This window comes from Clytia hemisphaerica, unplaced genomic scaffold (genome assembly GCF_902728285.1).
Source record: "Clytia hemisphaerica strain Z4C2 unplaced genomic scaffold, Clytia hemisphaerica genome assembly, whole genome shotgun sequence".
In the NCBI taxonomy this organism is placed as follows: domain Eukaryota; kingdom Metazoa; phylum Cnidaria; class Hydrozoa; order Leptothecata; family Clytiidae; genus Clytia; species Clytia hemisphaerica.
In genome coordinates, this window is record NW_027103286.1 from 19746 (window position 1) to 42397 (window position 22652).

The window sequence follows — 22652 nt, forward strand, 5'->3', positions numbered from 1 at the left end:
CCAAAAATATAGAATTGATATTTTTTTAAATGTTTGAACTTCAGTGACTCCAAATTACTCAGTTTTCCCCTGTAGACGATTAGAGATACTCTGGATTTTTTTTCTGATTATGAAAATCATCATAAATAGATTCGAAATAAGTTAGTTACGTTATGTGGCAATTCCCAATTTTCCATAATGGCGGATTTTAGATTTTTAACCTTTTTTAACCCTTGACAGTAGATGGGAAGAATTTTCTTCGACTTCGAACCTAGACATTATATACCAATCGATCACAAATTTTATGCTGATGACTAGTAATCACATGAAATTTCTGTATATAATATGTCTAGGTTCAAGGTCAAAAAAATTTTTAGCTCATGTGACGAAAAAAAAATTTGAATCCGCCATTATGGATTTTGAACTTCCTGTAGATTTAATTATGTAATTGTTTTTTTCTTTTTGCATTTTATTACTTAGGTGGCAGTCATCACCCTCGAAAATTTCACGTAAACCAAGCAAACTAATGAAAAGTTATTTCATCCTTTAAGATATTTCAACTTCTAAACAGCGGAAAGTAACGTGGAAAGAATTGGTTGACATGACACTTTATGTTATATGTACATCTTTATTTCAGAGAAACAGATGAAATGCTCTCGCTTCAATGACAACCTTCAATTACAGCAGCTGACAAACACTGGGATGTGTACCTCGCAGCTCACATCCGCTATGATATGCCAACGACTTACAAACGCCACATAGAGGATCTAGAGATAATTAACCATATTCAGTTAGCAGTTAGTAAATTTTGGATAAAAATCCCATAGTGCTTATAACTGATTTGTTTTGATTAAATTGGTGGATTATGACGTCACGTATCAAGTCCATGGCAATTATTACATTCCAATTAGTTTGACACGCCTTTAAAAGTAGCATAGCTCAGAGTTATTTCACTTTTACTTGGAGTCAAGAACGTTTGGGATAGTCTTTGGACAATAGTATTGTAAGAATTTCTTGTACATATTTTTCTACTATTTATGTGGTATTTTTCTCCCATTTTTAAGCTTTCGAAACGTGCGCTATTTCTTTTCTGGACATTGACAATTTCACTACTAAAGGCCGGTGTCAACTTTCGTGCGAAGCGCGCGATTGATTTTTTCTTAACCGTTTTTGCCTGAAGAAAAGATTACGCCATAAAAAAGTTTCGAACGTCAATTTTGACCAATGGAATTGCTTCTTTTTTTAATCAACCAATCACGTTACAAATAACGTGAAAAGTTTCATGCGCTTCGCGCGAAAGTGGACACCGGCCTTTATAGGGTTTATACATACTTTATTTTTTTTCCTTAATTTTGTGTTTTAGCTTGAACTCATTGCGCAAATCAAAGATTGATCCCGAATAACTTTATCTTTTATCATAGAAATTGTGAATTAATCGGATTTGCTTTATTTTCATGATAAAACTATTGCTCGGCCCGTCACAATATCCAATATATAATTCGGTTTTCTTGGAGCACTGTAGTTATAAATACATCTGTTTAACCCAATAAATGCCCATCAGTCCTTAATTTCAAATTTTTGAATATTTTCCGATTGCGAACTGTTTTTTATTCGGGCAGGGTCACGGTGCTCCTACTTTCAGCCCTACCGGTACAGGTCTAAAAAAATCACCCGATTTCATATGATACCAATGGCACTGACTGTTATGCTTATCCACCCGTATTACTTCGAATAAACGCCCCTCCTAGAAGTCTCAAAATGAGATTATTCAAACTAGAATAATTTAATGGAGCCCCTTTCTTTTAAACGGCGACCCCTGCCCTCTTAAAAATAAAATAAATAAACACCTGGGACGTAATACGGTACTCTTAGGTGTATAATATAATAAACGTTGGGGGAGGGGTTGTTAATTTTTCGATTTTTTCCAACCCGGACGGGGGGGACCTTTTTAGGTTCATTAATTTTAAAATGTTTTCAGCTGTCAAAGGGAAATACTATTATATTGCATTTTAGTATTTAGCCTATATATAACCTGTTTAGTAAACTTTGAAAATATTTACCCCATCTATTAAAATTGAAAAATATTTCTAACAATTTCCGTTTATTAGGCACCCGAGCGTATACTTTTCGTAGTCCGGACTTCATACTCTTCTTATTCCGTACGATTTTCTAATTATTTGCGTATTCATTTTATTATTCTACCATATTATACTCATTTTAAATATCTAGAAATTATGCCCTGATTACGCATTAAATATAAATTACGTAAAAGATCAAAGAAACAGTCTTTTCGTTTATTCAATGTTCTTGTAGTCCATCTTGGCGTTGAGAATCTCCTCTATTATAATGTCATACTCCATCGATTAGATTTTTCATCAATCTCCAAACTGCAACTTTATTGGTCCAAGCAAATTCCACTTGAAAATATTTTTGTATAGATGTTTCGATTCTGTTAAAATAAAATAGAAAAAGATGTACAATAAAGTAACAGAAATTCTTTTGAGATAACCCAAGTTTTTTAAATTATACGGACATACGATTCAAATAAATCAATGCTGTTTCCTCAATCAAACGCCTTAAATTGCTGAGAACTCCAAGTATTATATTTAGACTATGATTTGATTATCATTTACCGATAGATGTAGCTTATATCCAGACGAACCCATAAAAATCACCAGTTGACCGACACAATATGAATTGTTGAAATCTTTCCACAGATATCTGAACAACAGAAAGAAAGTATAACGAAGTCAGCGAAGTCACAATTAAAAAAGATAGTCCGTTATACAGTGGACACTCTAATTAGCGTACACCATTGGGGAAACAGGCTCCGCTGATTAGAAGTGTCCGCCTTTTCGAAGCTTTTAAACTGTACGCTTTTATTTATTGACTAGAATAAAGCTTCAAACTTGTAGAATCAATTTTTACAATAGAATTACAAAGTGTAAAAAATAATTTAAATGAATTACTTGTATCTTAAAATTAACGTCTGTAACCGCTGATGCTGATGTCCGCTAGCTAACTGGAGCGAAAAATATAGAGTTTTCGCTATGGAAACGGCCTAGGAAAATAGAATAAAAAGAAGTTTTACATACCATTCGAAGCGTTTTTTTGATGTAGATTTCAAATCACAATCTTAATAAGTAAAAATTTGAATATGAAAAGTTATTGAGGTCCCTAGCTCTTCTATGACGTCATTTTTGAAAAAATGCCTCATTTTATAATATAAGGAATTACGATCTCAATTTTCTCGAGTTAGACTGAGAAATAGAATATACCCGTTTAATTGTCTTCTATATAGTTTTTGACGAGCTTTCGAATGGTGTAAATTAATTTTCGATTTGATGACGTTGAAATTTGACATTTTTAGGGGGTGAGAGGGTCACGATTGACCAAAATCACATGTCAAATTTAAGTCATAACTTTTGAAATCTAAATTTTTACCTATTGAGACTGATGTGATTTAGAATCTAGATCGAAAAATGCGTCGAATGGTATAGATATCATTTTTATATGCTGAAATCAAATTTTCACTTTTGGTGGTGACGTCATCATTTGACAAATTACTACCGGACATGTCCGTTAAATAAATTTTCGGACGCCGGGTAAAATTTTTAGGATCAGTAGATATATTGCAAAATATGGGAACAAGGAAAACCAACTCGACTCCACAGCTTTATTATGAACATTATAATTTTATGATTTTTGTAAAGCCCGCAGGGCTAGATGGAATCTAGCTAGTCTCTTTCCTATTTTGCATTAAAGGTAGTTGTCAACTTAGCTTTTTTTGGTCGCCGAACAACGCGATCTATGGTCTATGCATGAAACCCGGGAGGAGGGCACCCTCGAAAGTCTCTCAAAGGGGTAAAAAAACAATTAAAAAGAATTGAGACTTAAGGGTCCAAAAATCAAGAGATTCAAAATTTTCTCTGTCAAACTTCAAAGGATCATATGATTTTCCGAAATTTGGACAAAAATCGAGTGAAAATCGATAAAAATCCTGAAAAAAGTCTCTCTGAGGGTCCCAAAAACGCCAGTTCTTCCTCCTAAGGGTCGATTTTTGATTTTTGTCTCGTACATACCCGTCACCTCACAGACCTAGTACCCCTGGGCTGAAGCTTTAAATAACATCGTGAACAGGATCTACTCAAAGATTATTACCTAGTCGAACATCTTTTGCTTAAAAATAACGCAAATAAAGGCCGGCTTAAAAAAGGCCGCAATACAGGAACAGTACGTACGCTGTTATTCCAGCAACGCCAAATCTTACTATTACCTTGTCAGCCGTTTTTACGCAGCCCTTATGGATTAAACCAGGCTAAAAAGGGCCGGGCGTAAAAGGGCCACGCGGGCCACCCCTTACCCCCTTACACCTTACACCCTCCAGACCCCCAGGCTAAAAAGGGCCGGGTGTAAAAGGCCCACGCGGGCCACCCCTTACCCCCTTACACCTTACACCCTCCAGACCCCCAGGCTAAAAAGGGCCGGGCGTAAAAGGGCCACGCGGGCCACCCCTTACCCCCTTACACCTTACACCCTCCAGACCCCCTGGAAAATATATACAAAATTCTTATACCCCTTGGAAAACAGACAATAAATTGGGATTCGTCAATACCTTGTATAATCTTTGTAGTCTGTTTCATTACTCTAAACCTATTTGTGGCGTGGCTTTTAACCCCCTGGAAACCCCTGGAAAAACCCCTTGAAACCCCTGGAAACCCCTTCGCAATTTATTTTCACATTGTTAGCTTATCGTTTATATTGACGGGTCTAAATTTTATACACCCCCCTGGAAAATATCTCATTCATCAAAACCCCCTGGAAATACCACCATTTTGATACCCCCTGGAAAATTTCGTCAATACACCTGTACGGCTTAAAAATGGAATAGCCCAATGGTAATGGAAAGATTGATAAGCCAGGCACCAGGCTGATAGAAATGGGAAGAAGGAAGCATACAGGTGATAGATGGTTCATATAAGAAGGTAAATGCTTTTTTAAGAACGCGATCCATTCATATACTTGAAGTCAACACTTTTCATGTCCATGTATGATATGACTGATTGAAGGTGGTGAAACTATAACCTTTTTGTACAATAAAAAAAAAATAACAGGAGTTGGAGACTGTTAATTTGTTCCTCTAAAAACTTGGAGATTTGTGTGAAAGCCATTTTATTTTTATTTTTGAGAAAATTGTTAAAAAATTCCTAAAAACTTGTAGAAAATGGTCTGTTTGTTTAGTTTAAGTTTAAACTTTCTTGCAACTGACAAAGGCTATGATATCTATAAAAGGTAAAATTTTGGGAATTCCCAGTACTTATCCCTGTAGGTTTGTTTTTATACAAAAACTTTCACATTGAATTTGTTGTGATCTTAAGGTGGCATAAAAACTCTGGGATCTGGAGATTTGGTTCAAAACTGTGAGCCTCACAAGAAGTTTAGATTTAATTAGTTAAGAAAAATGAACAATAGATTACTCGTAAAGATTTTGGGAGCTGATTTCTGATTTTTTACGTCTTTATTAAATGTTTCACTTTTATCTCAATTCAAATTGTTTTGACTTGGGAATATGGAAGATTTTTATTGCCAAAAACTGATAGTTTGATATCTCTGATAATACAGAGAGTAATCCATTCTTGGTTTTCTTGTAACTACATTGCTTGACCAAATCTAAGTGTATTTCTTCTGAAATCAAGAAAAAGTACCAGAGTTTGTTTGGCAACTGTTTGTTTCAATTTATCTAAAAATTATCAAGACAAGGTGAAGCGTGATGCTGCAGATCAAATCTGTGTTTAGACTGGACTCACCAACCTTTATGATAGACGTTAGGTGATCAGGATGGTCCATTGAATAACTAATTACTACAGCATAAATTACAGCTACTGTTGCCTAAAGATGAAATAATTTATCCTGTTTTGACTAAGGACAACTCGTGTATATATGATGAAGTAATTTCCCTTATTCAATAGAACATAGCGTTAGCCTAAAGGTCTATCATAAGGGTACAGCCTGTTTATTCTGTTATTGAAAATCTATTTTGATCCAAAAGACGCAACAACGTGTAAGTGTATTTTTCAAAGAGGCTTACAAATTTTGTGTCTTGACACTTAATTAATTAATTCTAGTGATAGAAAGAAATAATTTTCAAAATATTCTTGATACCAGGTTTAATCTTTTTTCACTTTTTATCCTATGTTATATTACAAAAGGATATGATGTTCGTAATTGGGCATATAAATTCTTTCTGGTGCTATAAAGGGCCTTTTAGAAAAAAATCAGGCAGGTTATTTTGGAATATTTTTGTGTGAGTCAAATTATTTCTACAGTAGGAGAGAACTTAGCAAATCAAGTTGTTGGAATAAGCAGGGGTGTTGGTACTATGGGAGAAAATCTATAAAATGGGGAGGTCAATATTAAGTGATTTTGGGGCGATTTTCCCAAAAACCCCTAGGAGAATGAAGGTTTTGGTTTGGGACTTTTTCATAAAATTGGGGTTCATTATAAAATGATTTTGGGGGGATTTTTTTCCCGAAAAATTGCAAAGTGACCCCCTTTAAGCGCAAAAGAGTACTGCAAAAATTAGTTCCACGGAATACAATCTTTATACTAAAATTCCTCAAAAGCCTCGAGGAATATGAAAGGGTTTGAGCAAAAAGTGGGTGGCAACAGTGAAAATCAATTCTGCAAAATGTGCCAAGTAAAACCTCAAAGTATTTTTTTGTAACAACTTTCCGAAATTGAGGTATCAGAATTTAAATTTTTTTTAAATGGGTTATTACAGGACAATAGAAGGATCCCACATGCCAAATATTACAAACCATCTGATTACACTTATTATGGAAAAGACTCTTCCAAATAGGCTAGAACTTTGTCTGCAAAGTAGTTATTTTTTCTGACAAAGAGCTAAATTGCTGGTTTCATATTTCATGCAATGCTTTGAAATAAACTGACTTAAAAAATAATATTTCCGAGCAGATTTTTTTTAAATGCACACATTTGTTATGCTTTTATCAAAGAATTATTGCAATACAGACTGTATCTTTATAAAGTTAATCATAAAGACTGGTGCGTCCAGCCAAACACAGATTCAATCTGTAGCTCTCACTGCACCATATTAAAATTATCCATGCCACATTGTTAGCTTTTTGAATTATATAATATTAGTGAAACGGGGACTCGGTCAGAAGGCTGTTTATGCAAACATAATTTGCAGAGACCCCCTTTATACCCATCCATCCCCCTTTCTGTGAAGGAATTATATCCCCCTTCCCTTTCTTACAGAAAATCCGTTTTGAAGGAAACTTGCTCTATGCACCACCAAAATTATTTAAAGAGTACAAAGTATATGCAGCCATTACAATGAAACTTTGCTAGTTTTATCAACCTACACTTTTGCCATCAATCACATTTATTCTTTTAAAGGGACATAAAAGTAGTAAAATGTAAACATTGCGCGAACCACGTGTCATTAAAGAGAACAATTAAAATCACGTGTCCAAAACAAACTTGTAAAACAATTGAACAATCAAAATTAGCCATATTTGGTTTGATTTTTTATTTTGACATGTGACATTTGTTTTCATTTTGTATCCGCTGCATACAGTTTGTTTACAAATTTCGCAAGTCCTGTAAGTCCCTTTAAACAAACTGACCATATTTGTATATAATCAGATTGGCCAAAATTTTCAAACCCCTTTTATTATTCTATTTCCCTAAATTCTCACCCCACCCCAGTTTTTTTTGGCAAATCCTGGTACTGTGCCCCCTAGAAAAGACCCCCTGGAAAGACCCAAGAAAAGTTGGCATCCTCTTTTAATAGGGGGTAAAAGGGGGGTGCAAACTACGGGAAAATTTGAACATGCAAAGCCCAAGAATGTTCAATTGAGATTTATTGTCATCTCATAAAATTGTATAGTCAATAGTGGCAGTAGCTATTAGTGGCAGTGGTAAAATGTAAAAGTGGTAGTAGGCTAGTCTCCTTCCAACCTATCTGCCTACTTATATATCCGTAAAATTACTTCTTACTTACTTATGAAGCTTTTCCACATCAAACATTATAAAGAAAAAGACCTACCCAGTCTTTAGTACAAAAATAACAAGATATAGATAATAACATTTCATTACATATTGACTGAAAGTTTGACTTCGAAAACTGTTTTGTTTTTTAGCAGGCAGACAGCTTGCACTTCACATCGATTTACATATAGACGCCCACACGAAAAAAATGCTGACTCTGTCATAATTTCCCGTGTCGGCGAATAACAACAGATCAAAGGGAATACTAATGTTGTTTGCCAGGGCGATTTGCTACATCCTATATAAAAAGCAAATCGTCATGGGGACGAGGTTGGGTGATATTCTTACCATATTCTTAATTTTTTGGCCATTTTCATCATGGACATTCTTATAAAATGTATTCTTATAAAAAAAAAGCGTGTATTTGGAAAACAACGATGTTACACAAATTTGAATTTCCTTTTTTTTTTTTTTTCTTTTTTTTTACACGTTAAGTGTAGTTCATGTATATAAATAATTAATCTTTTGATTAAAGTACATCAAACACAATGAATTCAATTGTTCATAAAGATAAAATAATACTAAGGAAAGTCGTTTGAATTATAACGCTTCAATTTTTCAACACGAGTAAGCAACTTGGCTGTGAAATTTAAAGTGATAACGAATATTTTTATCCAGAGGTACTTTTACCGTCTTTCGAGCTTTTTGAAGAACTTGACGAATTTTTATTTGTTGATGACGATGAATGTGATTTTGTTGAATATACGAGAGACGAAGGCAATACTATATTCGAAAAGGGACAGTGCGATACGTAATGTCCGACACGTTTACAGGAGTTAGCATACAACTTCGTCCAACTTATTACTTTATTATAGTCTGAATCTTCGGGAAGTTTTTGTTTTTTATAAAAACGGCCTTTGACAATCTCTGCGTTTTTTATTGCTCTCTTTAGTCTTTTCTCCTCTGCCTCCCCAGATGTCAATTCATTAGCTTTAAATTCCTTAACTGTTAGCCAACCGTAGGCATCGGCGATCTTTTAAATGCTTTATCCTGGTTTCAAGTAATTGCTGTTTTTAGACTTTTTTGACATAAAGTACTAATTTTGACGTCAATTCCAAGTTGCGCATTTTACCGTGATTTTAAAAGCTTTGAAACGCCGTAATTGCTTTAGTATTTTGAAGTAAGAACCAAGTTGCTGTACATTTTCTTGTTCAGAATTTTACATGACTCTATTCGATGGTATATCTTACACCTCTTTTAAAATCGACTTCACAAAAGGCACTGCAGCGTTGAAAATTTAACCAAGTCCAATTTTTGACTGTATCTTCTACACTTTCTTTACGACATAGTTCACAAACGTAAACGAGCATAATCTGAATGGAAAAGACTTTTTTTTCCTCTCTTAAGGACGCCTGAATATCCCTGCAATCGATTTTTCCGAAAACACTCTGGTGCGTCAGAATTGTTCGTGCCGCAAGGAAAGATAGTGGGTGGTGTAAATAAAAGTGACCTATCTTCGCTTGCATGACGCGATCAAACACCAATTGAGTCCTTTAGGTAGCGCACCCATTAGCTTGGAGGCCACTTAGAGTATTTTGATACTTTAATCGTATAAATTTTAGCGAGACTAATTGCCACCGGAGGAAGCCTAAAGCTTCTGAGGATGGCATTCATAGCTTCACGCATAAGGAAGTTGGGCAAACATCTCATAATTTTGCGCACGTTTTTCAGTATTTTAGTTCCGCTTAACGGTAGCATTCTTATCTTACGGTCTCTCTATTGTTTTATCATCATCAAAAGACTTTTCCGGAGTTATTTTGATCTGATTACTCATTTTGAAATGCTAGTTTGTCTTTTTCTTATCCCTACTGGAGAGTTAAATAAATCTAAGGAAATTCCCTTTTCTGGGAAATCCCCTTTTTATACCACAAGTAATTATTAATATCCTTTTAGATGATACCCTGAGTATCAGAGGTTAAGTTTTCAAAGAATATATTAACCTCTGAAGACAAATAATAGAAATTTTATCGCGCATGTGTCAATCTAATCACTGTACAAATAATCAAACATGAAGAGCAAATATTACCATATTAATGTCTAGCAGACTGTATCAGTATGCAGTTTACTATTTACGAATTCCCCAGAAACCTCCAAGTGTAATTGAAATGAGTTTATATAGAAATCTTTTATATGATCCCCAAATGTATAACAGTAATTACTAAACTTTTAATTATGGAAATGTCACTTTAATTGAATCGAAATAATAGACGTACTTTATGTTATGATTCTCTATCACGGACTCTTTTTACAAAGCATTGATGACTTTTTGTAAGTTGTGTTTTCAACGACGGTAATAAAAATATCAACTTTGAACCTCATCCAAGATCTTGGATGGTCGTCATGGTTACTTTTGTCTTCGTTGATTGCGCGCTGAATAGAATCTCGATTCGTCGGCACAGCGTCAATATATGATTTTGACCTGTGCTATTCACGGCACTCTTCATAGGTTAAAAATATTACTCTACTCAAAGTATTCGAACAGTTATGTTGCTAAACGTGTACATTAGTAAAGTAACATAGAGCAGTGTCTTCAGATATATACCCTTTTCACAGGAAAAACCAGTAAGTCATATGATTCTGGCTGGGCTGCTCTTAAATATATATGAGTTTTTCAGCCTTAAATGTCTATATTAATTAAAATGGAAACATGTACTTCTCAGTAATTTCTGAAGTCTGAGGTTCAGATTCTTCTTAATTTGTTCTTAGGTTTTGGCCAAATTTCAGCCTCGTATTCTTATGAAATTGTTCTTATAAAAAACGTGTAAGACAAGGCACGTATGTCACTCTAAGTAGACTGTAAATCACTTCCTTGACACATTTGCTAGCATTTGAAAGAATTTTGTCTCAGATGAGAGGTCACTCTTAACAAAAATTACTGTAGGGCTAAGATCGTTCCTTTTGAACGCAAATTCAACTCTATGTTTTCGTTTTGCTGCGGTGGCACCTTAACGAAAGTTATGGCTAGTTGTATTTAATTGGGCACGTCATTGGCACTGACGAAGCATTAACTTAATTTATAATAACCGATGAAAAAGCCACAAACAAAATGACGTTATGACAAGGAAATTAGAAAGAAAGGCCCATACAGTATCGGCCTTGCAAGTTGTGCTTGTGAGAAAGTTCCCGGGAAATGAGAAAGTTTAGGTAATCTACGGTCCTTTTTCTTTCTTCAGGTCCAACGGAGGAGAACTCGATAACACTAAGAATGAAAGACACGAAGTTGTGAGTCCTTTAAAAATGCTTGATTCCTGGTCTAATAAAGTTATTTATAATATCAATTCTTCAAATAGATTTAGCTTCCCTGCATCTTAACCTCGTAATAATTTGTCTACTTTTATGCCTATTTTTAGATTTTTGAAAGTTTTTGAAACTTTAGAAAACCCCTTGATTCTTTTTTTTCTGAATCCACTGATCTCTATCTTGAATTAATTTGGTTCTTTTCTCAGGGCATCTAGTAGTGTTCCAACCCGTTATCACCGTTAAATCAACGATAATCATTAATTTCGCAAGAGTCTTAAATCAATGATTATCCGTGATTTTTAAGTGCCGTGTCCGCTGCCTTGCGCTCACTCCTCTTCATTTAGTTTGCGCTTTAATAATGGTATCCTAGTTGCGTAAACTTCCCCTGTATTCTGCTCATACTTCATTCAGTGCCAATCGACTGTGCTCTTATATCCAAATTGACAAACACACATTGCTAGTTATCTCGTTATGGATTCTAATAAGCAAGAAAAAGGTTTGTTTGTTTTATTTTTTTCAAATTTCATCACAGAAGGATCATCAATCAGTGGGTAATCATCTGACATCTGATATCATCCACAGACCACAATCGATATAATAATATGGATCAGCTTTAGCTAGTGCTAGTGCGCTAGTTAGTAGGATGATATGGATCGGTCATTATGATATGGAGATCATCGTTGTAGGTTGATTGATCATCGTTAGGTTGATGGATCAATAGGTAGACGAATTGGTTGGTTGACGTATTGGTTAGTTCCAGATGATCTCAATCGAATGGAATCGACTATCGAACGTTGAACCAAATCGAACGCAATCGACCGATTGAAATTCGATTGTCAATTTTTTCTCCAATTTCCGTCACACCGTCTTAAATTGAACCAAAATTCCGTCACCGAAAATTCCTTTGAAATTCAATATTTTTGTCGAAAATTCCGCAAATTTTGAATATCTTTTACTAATTCCGAAATTCCGCAAATTTTTTTGCTAAATTCCGTTTTTCCGCACTAAAATTGTCTAATTTTCCGTCTCCGTCAGAGAACCCAATTTCCGTAATTCCGTCTAAATTTTCGCCAAATTCCGCCACTCCGTCCGAAAAAAGGGCCGATTCCGCTCCTCCGCCAACCATGAAACCCCCCCCAGCACAAGTAGACATGATGCATGATTACAATGAATATACTATGCATATTTTTAAACGCTTTCTGAATATATAGTAATAACATAAACAATGTGGGGATGTTTATATACTCTGAATAGTTTACTACGAGGTTTACTAGTCTTAAGAGGTAACAAAAAAAAGTAATGTCTTAACCTAAAGTTGTCTTATCTACTGTATAAATGATTTGACAGTATGTGTTGTTGGTCTATGGTCGTTGGCGACTTTCCTATTAGGATAATTTCAGAATAAGTCAAGCATAAACAAAATAAGATTTTAATGACTAGACTAAATAATGTTAAAGTTTTTACTGTTCCTCAAGGGATTTTATTTTGTCTCAATTTGCCCTAAGTTCCAAAAGATTCTAATAATTAGTTATTTTGATGGTAAACTCTCTTTAGTGCAAATCCCAAAGATATAAAAAACTTGATTGTTAGACATAATGACAAATTCAATTTATATGAGCAAGAAACTGAAAGAAAATGTCAGTTTTTATTAAAAATGAAATATATTCTTTCTCAGAGTTGAAGGGGAAATATACTTAAAAACATTCTTATTTTTTGCGAGTATAAAATTTGCTCCGTTTTGTGGAAATTAAAGGGATTCCTGCATAAAAATGAAACTTAATCCATTAAAAGCTATAATGAAAAACATTTGAAAAAAGTTATCAACGGCGAATCTATCCTAAGATATTGACATCCAAAGTTCCAAATTCAAGACATCTGCACTCTGTGGAACCCATATTGAAATGATAATTTCAAAGTTTGATTTCAAACTTTCTGGTATCCTTAAAATCAATATATAAATGGCTTTTTAAGGTATACAAATCCTCTAAATGTCATGCGCCTAGTGGTCAATCATACTAAAATTATTTAGTTAAACTACAGGTATCCTTCTAGCCTGCTCTCAATTATTTTAGTTTGATGACTAACTGTAATGAACAGAAGTTTTCCCAATTCAAATTTTTTCATTTTTATATGGCTTCCACAGAGTGCAGATGTCTGAAATTTGGAACTTTGGATCTATCTATCTATTTAATTTTAAGTAGCATAAAACTCCTTCCTATTATTGAGCCCATATTCGCCACATATAAAATTTAAAATTTAAAATAAATATTATTGTTATAGTGTACAAGTTTAATTAAAATTAAGGGAAAAAATATAAATACTAGAGCAAGAGTTAAACAAAGGGACTAAGGCTATAGTACTTAAAATAAGAAAAGTGATATGAAAAATGAATTAATGTGCTAAGTAAAATTTTTTATTGATATACAAAATAAAATAAAACTTCTTCCTATTATTGAGTAAACCTCAGAAATAATACAAGAGATTAGTAGATGCTAAGCAGGAATGAATGAATTAATGGCACAAAGATTGTTCTAGGAGAAGGTGCTAAGACTTGACACAAAGATTGTTCTAGGGTAAGGTGCTAAGACTTGAAAGTGGAAGTATAATATTTATGTTAATATGTTAATATCTTGGGATAGAATCACTGATTAACAATTTTCCAGATGCTTTTCATGATAGCTATGCCCTGACAAAGTTTCATTTTTTGTGCCGGAATCCCTTTAATGCGCACAAAAAATATTTGGAGGAGTTTTTACTCAAATATTCATTAGTCTTTGTTTTTCCAATGTTTCAATTTTTCTAGAACTTTTCCGTCCCATCCTTCCATAGTAAGTCAGGGGGCATTGACAGGTGAATAGTACCAAATCTCCACAATTCAATTTTCATGAAAGTAAAGTCTAAGAAAATATCAGTTCGGCTATCAACAGTATATATATGTTTTTCTACTTTCTACGAGTAGCAAACATTTCAAAATTAATCCATTTCTGTATTTGATAGATAATCCTGTAATCTCATCACTACTTCAATATTTCCAGACTACCACGTGTTGTGACTTCCAGCCTCCTATTAGCTTTTGTTGATGATTGTGACTAGCATATTGTATATCATTTCTCCGTCACATTAATTTTGTCAATATTGTTTCCATTTACAAATATAAAGTAGGAAATCCAACAAGATTGTGCATAATTTTCTTTTGGACTGGGACACTGCGCATTGGAGTTTTAATCATTGTACAACCTCGTTCTCCTTCTCCTATGTATCACTGTTCACGCCACAATCATATACACCTATAAAGTTTATAAAGAAAAAAAAACTTTAGCTGAAAGCTTTATATAATATTTTCATTCAAGTTTTCTCATTGACAGATTAACTGTTTTGGTTCTTCGACTTGACTTTGTTAATAATTTAAAAAAATATACATGAGGTTGATGTAAATATTAACACTTTGTCAAAGCACAAACAAAACAGACTTAAACATTAAAGAAGGGCTGTCATATGATGATCAACAAGTTATGACTTACTAACTTATACTAGTCTAGTCTAGTATAAGGTAAGGCTAAAAAGACGTGCATACAATTTCTCTTTTTATCTGGCCAATACGGTATCTTGCTCTAATATTCTCAGAGAAGCAAAAAAGTGTTATCTTATGATCACTCACCGGTTAAAATAATCAGTTTGTTCCATTTCCTCATCTCTCAGTTCAGTCTCTGTTGTCTGTTAGGTCACTGTCCCCCCTATACTCTTCTTTTTGGCGCGTTATGTTTGCGCAGAGTCAGCAATATAGGGCTATAAGGGTGCGCCAGCCCGGCAGGGCGTCGAAATTTAGCTGGGGCGTTCAGAGACTAACGCTGGATTCATTGTGTAATCCGGATTTCCCCGATTTCAAATTTAGATTTAAAGAAACAAAAAAAAATTCAAGGATATTATTAAGCTCATATCAAACACTCGAAATCTGCAATTTAGAGCAATTTCATCCGAATTTGGTCATTTGAAAGGGATTAGAAGGGACAATATTTCCCCGATTTTCCCCGATTTTTCCCGATTTCAAAAACTTAAAACCCAATTATTTCACTATCCATTGATTAAAAAGGTAACATGTTATACATTTTTGAAATCCTTGTTTCATGAGCTATCAGAATATACCAAAATTCAAAAATCGATTTTTTCAAAAAATTTCTGAAAGCCCTCGGGGTTTACAATTGTCTCAGAGGACTTTCTTTTCTCATCTGGAGATGTTTTTGAAAAAAAAACGGTACCTTAAGATTAAAAGCTTCCATTTGATGTCCAACGTGACTTTATCTTTTCTAACAGTCAAATTCGAAAAAAAAATCATTATAACCGTGGGTTATCGCATCGATACTTAGGCCATACTATTTTTAAACCACATACATACAATTGCAAGATCATGAGGACACTAACTAACCTTAATATAGTCTGAATCGCATACTTCTAGTAATAATAACCTTTGGTGGCATATGAACTACGATTATATAGAGGATGACTAGCATGACCTTGCCGGCTGACGGGGATGTGCCACTGGAGTTTGAAAAATGGACCCGTAGTATGTCAGATTTGGGCCCTGACCTCTGACAGACGAAATTTGTACCCAAAAACAAAAACAACTTAGTCAGATACATTTTGTGACTTTGCAACCCTGTCCGATATTTTAAATTAATAAAGCCTGAAAGCGATCCTTACCAGCGACACGTCCCTGTACCCGATTTTAAGTTATCCCGATTCTTGGGGAGATTAGTTCCCTCTGCTGCTGAATGAAAATTAATACGCACGTATATTTTTTTATCAATATCTATCATTGAGAAAGTGTTTTGTGAGTAAAACCAATAAAAACGTACCCTACAAAAATCATCAGAAATTGAGTTAAGGGACTTTAGAAATGGTCGTTCAGAGGAACCAGGCGTGGATTTGCGAAATTTGTCCCACAATTAAAAGACTTCCTCTTTGAAGAGGTAGTTTAAACTTTTCGGATTTCCAGGCCAGAAACCTGAGGAAAGCAGTACACTTGTTGTGAAAGGAAATAAATTTGGTAACAATTACAATTTTAAGAGGAGATTCCTATAATTGTTGACTTTGAAATTTCTAAATCAAATTGCTTACCTTTCAATGTAACGGCAATGCAATACTCATCTGTAGCGATCTTGGTGACCTCCTTACTGCCACAAACTGAACAAACACAGTGGTGGATAGCGAACTAAACTTAATGAAAAAAATAGCAATTCACAGATGTTCCCTCCCTTTTTGTGATTTCGAGAAGGCTCTATGCACTATGATTAAAGTGTGTATATGAAGCTGTTAGATGTATTGCATGATACATTTTCTAATTATAACTGACTATTTGAAAAATACCTGTTGGTATAATTTCTTTCTTCTCATCCAAACACTCCAGAACATCTAGGTACCTGCCAGACAACAATCTATCATGAAATGGATTTGCCAAGTGGAAGACATCGTCACATACATGACAAAATGATTTGTGACAAACCATGCAATAAAGATCACCAAGTCGATCACAACACACATTACAATGTTCATCCAAACTTCCCTAGCCTGCATTGTCCTCCAAATATTCTTCCTCAGCAAATCCCAATCTTCTTGGCAGGATCTTGATCTTTCGAACCATGACTTCTTCTTCTTTTTTGTTTTGACAAAGTTAAGAAGCGTTTCTAACCAACTATTCACTGAAATAAATTAAAATAGTTGATCGTTATTACTCTGTTACATTATAACACAAAAAATGTTTTTTTTGCCAGTTTTTCCCCTTTTTTATGAGGGTGGATTTGATCTTACATAGTCTTATAACAGTGAACATTTTAAACAATGTTTTTTCCTTAATTGTCTTCAAGAAGGGATGATATGATACCTACTTTTTGTATCACTTTGTGGATTTATGTCATTTAATTCTTCATTATCGATGGTGTCCAGATTTTCTGCAATTTGCCAGTTTGAATTTTTTGCATCAATATCCAAAACTTGCTCATCTGCAGTGATTACTGATGAAAATAACAAGAAAGTGTTGAAATTTCAATACATACAAGACACACAACTCTATTTAGATTTAGTTACCTCAATATTACCCAGTGCATAAAATAATGTAACTGCACATTTACCAGTATTTGATATTCTTCTTTTCATTCCATTGTTATGTTTTGGTCTCTTCAGCTTGTAGATCCTTTGACCTAGATTATCCAAAAAAAAGGAGAAAGAATGCATGCATTTAAAATTGAACAAGACAACAAACCTTAGCTAAAGATTAAAACTTTCAAAAGTTTTTGTGCAATAAAATTCAGGTTGAAAAGTTTGAAACAGGGAGAAATCTCTTTGGTCTGTATTGATGACAAAATTTAGAGTTTCAGTTGTCCCGCACAACAAAATATACTAACCAGTTTCAGCAGATCTCTTGAGTTCAACAAAGCAAATCTCTGATTTTTTCTTGGGTTTTGCTTTAGCTTTAAGTGATTTGTTAACAGCCACAATTTGTTTCATCAAACCAAGACCTAAACAAAGTGATGTGTAGACAAAGAATTTTTGTAATTTTTAAGTTTTTAGCAACCTTCAAAGTTTTCCATGGGATGAATATTATCCTCTTTACAAAGAAATAACAATTTTTCAAATCCATTCATGTTAAAAGAATAGTTTTAGTGATTAAAATGATGCTATCCAGTGATCTGCAGTGTTAAGGAAAATAGAGAAATAGAAAAATAGAGAAAAAATTATGATAATGCATGTTGTGTCAATTATTTTTTACTTTCTGTAAGTTTGATATAAACTACATAATATGATCATATTGATAAAAAAGTATCAAGGGTGGTAGATTCTACCCCTGCTTGCCATTAAGAGGGTTTAACTTGTCTTGTCTGAACACTGCTTTAAAGTAATTAAACAAAATCAAACCTTCAAAATTTCATATCTTGTATAGCCAAGGTGATAAGTCAATAGTAGTAAGTTTAGTTGCAAAAGAAATGGTGAAAACATGCTTTCTTTGCAAAATACTTTTTATAATTTCCAAGGCAACTAAAATACTTTGTTTTTCAAAAGTAACTGAAGCCTAATCCCAAGGGCAAAAAAAACATTCTTGGTTTTATCTAAAACATCAGACATAATGCTACATGGATGATATGTTTTTTCTTGTCCTTTGACAGTAATTGATTGCTTATCCTTAGCCTTGTGTTATTGTTAGCAATTGACAACTAATCAATAATAATATATCAATAATCAATTCTAATTGATTGAAATTTGTTTTAAATAATATATATTTCCCTTTTTGCAGCACTGTTTATACATGTAATAGCTTTTCAGAAACATCAGACGTTACAACTTAAAAAATTCTTGAAATTTATAAATTCTTGACCAGCAATCACGATCTAGATAACTGAAATGATAGATTAGCACTATTGATCACCCAATAAAATTAACTAATAAATATTAATTAGACAAACCTTGATTATTACACTAGTTTAGCATTTTATCCCTATTACATTTATGTAACTTATTAAATGAAATTTATTTTTAGCAATTGTTTGAATCGAGGACTCCCCCATTTCAAATTTTAGCCACTATTTTACAAGCAGCTTTTCTTTATCTTTGCATATATAACTCTTTTGTTTTTGTTTGGCGTCTTGTTGTGCACCTTCCTAGTTTTGCTGGTTGTTCTGCCACTACTTATACTCTAATTCAGCCTACTCTAGCCATTTCTCTAATTTAGCCTTATCAAGCTATTTCTTTGTGTCCTCTGTTAGTGCAAAAAAAATTTACATAGGTTATTTACTTTTTATTTTTATACAATCTTATAATTTGTATGTATGGATAATGGGTCTTAGGACCTTTTGATACTTAAAATATAGATAGATAGATAGATAGATCATTGCCAGTTTTAAAATCTGAATGCAAATCATTTAATCATCAATTATCAATCTCATGTCATATCATGTAATCCAGACTCTCTTAAAAAATCCAAGTGTTTGATTAAAATTCAAGGAACTTCTGCAAAGTATGACAACAGAGAAAGTTCAGCAAACCTGACAAATATTATAGTTCCACAAAGTTCGACCAGTAAATTAGTGTGCAGAGACTTTAGAGCTTTGAGTAGTGGCCATAAGTTTAACAGGCACATCATGCAGATTTTTTCTTCAGTTCTTTAGTTCTATTAGTTTGACAACAAAACTTAATAGAAATTTATCGACCAACAAAGTTTAATTTTTACAAATTCTAAAAAATTGGTTTATGATTAGTTCCATTAAGTTATGTTTTTAAAGGAGGTTAATATTAATCTTAGAGATTTTTAATTAATCTTTAAGATTGAATAGAGCTTTCGGGATTCTATGACATCATCTTAGAAAAGTTAAGGTTTCTTGGACAAAATATTTTTTGTGGTTAAATTTAAGATTGTACACTATAATAAATTATTAAATCATTCTTGTGTAAATTTAAATTACATAAAACTCTCATTTTTTAGATTGAGATATCGGTATTCATGTTTCATATCAGACCAGATATCGGTCTATTGTTCTTTTTGGTTGAGGTAAACAAATATTTTGGATTTCTTTTTGTTTTCAATCAAAGATTGCTCCAGGTTCATATCTATTCAATGCCATCGAAGGGTGATATATTGCACTTTTCTGCCATATTTTTTACTCACTTTATTTCCTTTGTTTTACTCAAAATTCCAGTCATCAAATTAAATCTCTTGTTTACAGATTGAAACATGTGATCAATTACAATCTAAACCTTACAAAAATTTGCCTTTGTCTTTAAAATGTACATATTGGCGGTCTGGTAAGATACACCGTGCAAAATATGGCAGAGAAGCGCAATGTATCACTCTTCGACGTTACTAAAGAGCTTATATATAATTCAAAAAAGCTGAGTTAGCAAACAAACATTTCTCAAACTTTAAGACACAGTATGGTGTTTTATATATATGCAGTAATGGTCATACATTAATCAAATAATCGTAATTCAAATATTGATGTGTACCTTAAAAGAGAGTACCATGGAAAGGTGATATCGTGAAGTCGGGTAACTTGCATCAGTGGAGGGAAACTTGCATAGCCATCAAATGACTGATCAATCAAAGCAACAAAATTTCAAAACAAATGAACTAACCAGCTCTGCTTGCAGCTCTCTCCATCCAGTTACATCAAAATGCCTCGAAAATGTCAATATGAAAATTGCGTAATCAGAGAACGTATGTCTCGCTCATTATGAAAAGGCCGACACAAAATTTCAATAATTGGATTGTAACATCGAGTTAGTCTCTTTTGTTAAGTCACCAGGGGGTAAATAAAACAGATCTTGATACATTTATCGTTCGTTTCAACTTGACAATTCGTTTAAAACTCAGCCTCCTAAATATTTGGGGTAGGTAAAATATGTACAAAGAAATTCATACTTTTCCAACCCGGCGAATCTTTAAAAAAGAAGCTAACAATAAAATATAATTACCCTTTCCAAATAAACCTCTTCGGTGGCGAGCGTAGTCTACTCTGACGTAATTGTAAAATTTATGTGATGGGAGTTTGACATAGTAATGTAATGTTGTTTGGGAATTATGAAGTTTCTGGAATTTCGTTGCATTTATTCAGGGTTGATTTTTATGATTCTAATGGTACCTTTTTCTAACGAGTTTGATTACTCTGTTCTCACACTTATGTCTTTTTTTTTTCGCGTCCTTTTCCGTGATTACTTTTATTTATATTTTTAAAGACAGGTAAGAAGGCATATTGATGTAACTGCCATCAAAGAGATGTCTCATTCAAGAACTAGAGCTGCTACAAAAATCATTCCTGAACGGTATCCCCTCGTTGAGCCACTTAAACTATTGGGAAAAATTGAACCAACTGAAAATCTACAGTCTTGAAAGAAGAAGAGACAGGTACAGAATCATTTACACGTGGTGCATACTAGAAGACATTGCCCCCAATTTCAACTACAATGACGAGGCAGACGGCGTGCATTCTTACACAAATCAGAGACTGGGTAGAAAATGCAATTTGAAAGCTATAAATGTCAAACATAAAAATATCTGGAGAGGTTGTCTCTCACCAAGGCTCTTCAATGCTCTGCCAAAATCCCTTAGAAACCTCACAAACTGTACCAAACAAACTTTTAAACAGCATCTTGACCAATTCCTCAGTACACTGCCAGACGAACCGCTGCTTCCTAATTATTTCAACTTCAGGAGAGCTGACTCTAACAGTACAACAGTAATGGTCAATCATCGGATGCAACGAATTGGATGAGTACCATAAAGTACATAATCAATAACGAAGTATCACGAAGTAAGTTATTCAACAGGGTGGCCTCTTTGAAAAAAGGTCTATTGTAATCGAACCAATGGAACATAGTCAACTATAATCGAATCGCAAATTATTCGATCACGCTCGATTACGTTCGATTGGTTTGATTGCGATTTTTGTTCGAAGTTGTTCGATTGACACCGTCTGGTAATATCAGATCACAATCTACTATCATGCCTTTCAGTGGTAAATGTGGTAAATGCTCTTGTAAATGCATATGCATAAAAATTAGGCACTGTGGACTGTGGACCTCTGTGGACTGAGGTTTGATTCCCACTCGCAGCGGTTCACTTGGCAAGTGGATGAACCTTTGCCAGAGTCAACCCATGCCATGTGAGGGGAATTGGGTAGTCAGTTCATGGTGCTGACTGGACTGGGCGTTAAAAAACAATCACAAAAACAATCACAAAAACTTGTTTTTCCACCACTCGCCGCCTCATTTTCACAAAATGTGGCAAATGAAAATGTTGAACACAAAGAAGAAACTACTTACTTGTCTTTCTTGGTCGCTTTGACTGTGATGGCTGTGAGGAACATGCTGCTCCCATCATTATTTCTGCCATAAATAAGTAATAATATGTTGAACTATCATCTGTTCCTGTATGTTTAAAAGAAATTCAATTTGAAAGTAGCCATTTTAATTTTAGATAGAAAGTTCAAATCAAGACAACAAAGCAAAGCTTTTCGAGTTGTGCAACAATGGATGAAACTTTGTTATCTTGATTTTATTTCATCCAGCAAACAAGATGAAAAGTTGTACTGACGGTATAATAATTACTGTATACTTTTTGCTTTCCCTTTGTGTCCTTGGGTTAGATACCCGGGTTTCTTTCTAACCGTATAGCGGTATTATCATAGTTCCGTAGTTTTGATCATTAAATCAACTAAAACCATTGATTGAACGATTAAAACGAAAAACATGATAATCATTGATTTAACGTTCGATACTATGTTGCATTCTTATAAAGTATATGCTTATAAGAAAAATAAAAATGCTCATAATGTGCGCCGTCCCTTGATTACTTTGTAAAAACTAATTACCGA

General features: G+C 33.9%; 2 protein-coding genes and 1 long non-coding RNA gene across 4 annotated transcripts in view; 1 reads left to right on the forward strand and 2 right to left on the reverse strand.

Moving 5' to 3' along the window:
* LOC136805868 (uncharacterized) overlaps nt 1-11395 on the forward strand; it is a 29918-nt gene extending 18523 nt beyond the window's left edge. Inside the window, exon 4 of one of the 2 annotated variants that reach the window (XM_067062439.1) lies at nt 11229-11395. In XM_067062439.1, coding sequence (XP_066918540.1) covers nt 11229-11367 — 139 coding nt within the window. In that variant the 3' untranslated portion in view covers nt 11368-11395. Of the gene's footprint in view, nt 1-616; nt 1231-11228 lie in introns of those variants that run through there. The other variant, XM_067062446.1, reaches the window with a different exon arrangement.
* Nucleotides 11396-12746: 1351 nt separating this feature from the next.
* Nucleotides 12747-15511, reverse strand: LOC136805883 (uncharacterized). The gene is made up of 2 exons (XR_010846462.1): nt 14954-15511; nt 12747-14582 (listed from the first exon to the last, which is right to left on the reverse strand). It is a non-coding gene; the product is annotated as an uncharacterized lncRNA (long non-coding RNA).
* Nucleotides 15512-16425: 914 nt separating this feature from the next.
* LOC136808125 (uncharacterized) lies at nt 16426-22156 on the reverse strand. The gene is made up of 6 exons (XM_067064671.1): nt 22102-22156; nt 17694-17807; nt 17421-17489; nt 17178-17303; nt 16660-16991; nt 16426-16504 (listed from the first exon to the last, which is right to left on the reverse strand). Exons 1-5 carry the CDS (start codon nt 22154-22156, stop codon nt 16705-16707), a joined length of 651 nt encoding a protein of 216 aa, XP_066920772.1. The 3' UTR covers nt 16426-16504; nt 16660-16704.
* Nucleotides 22157-22652: the final 496 nt, after the last annotated feature.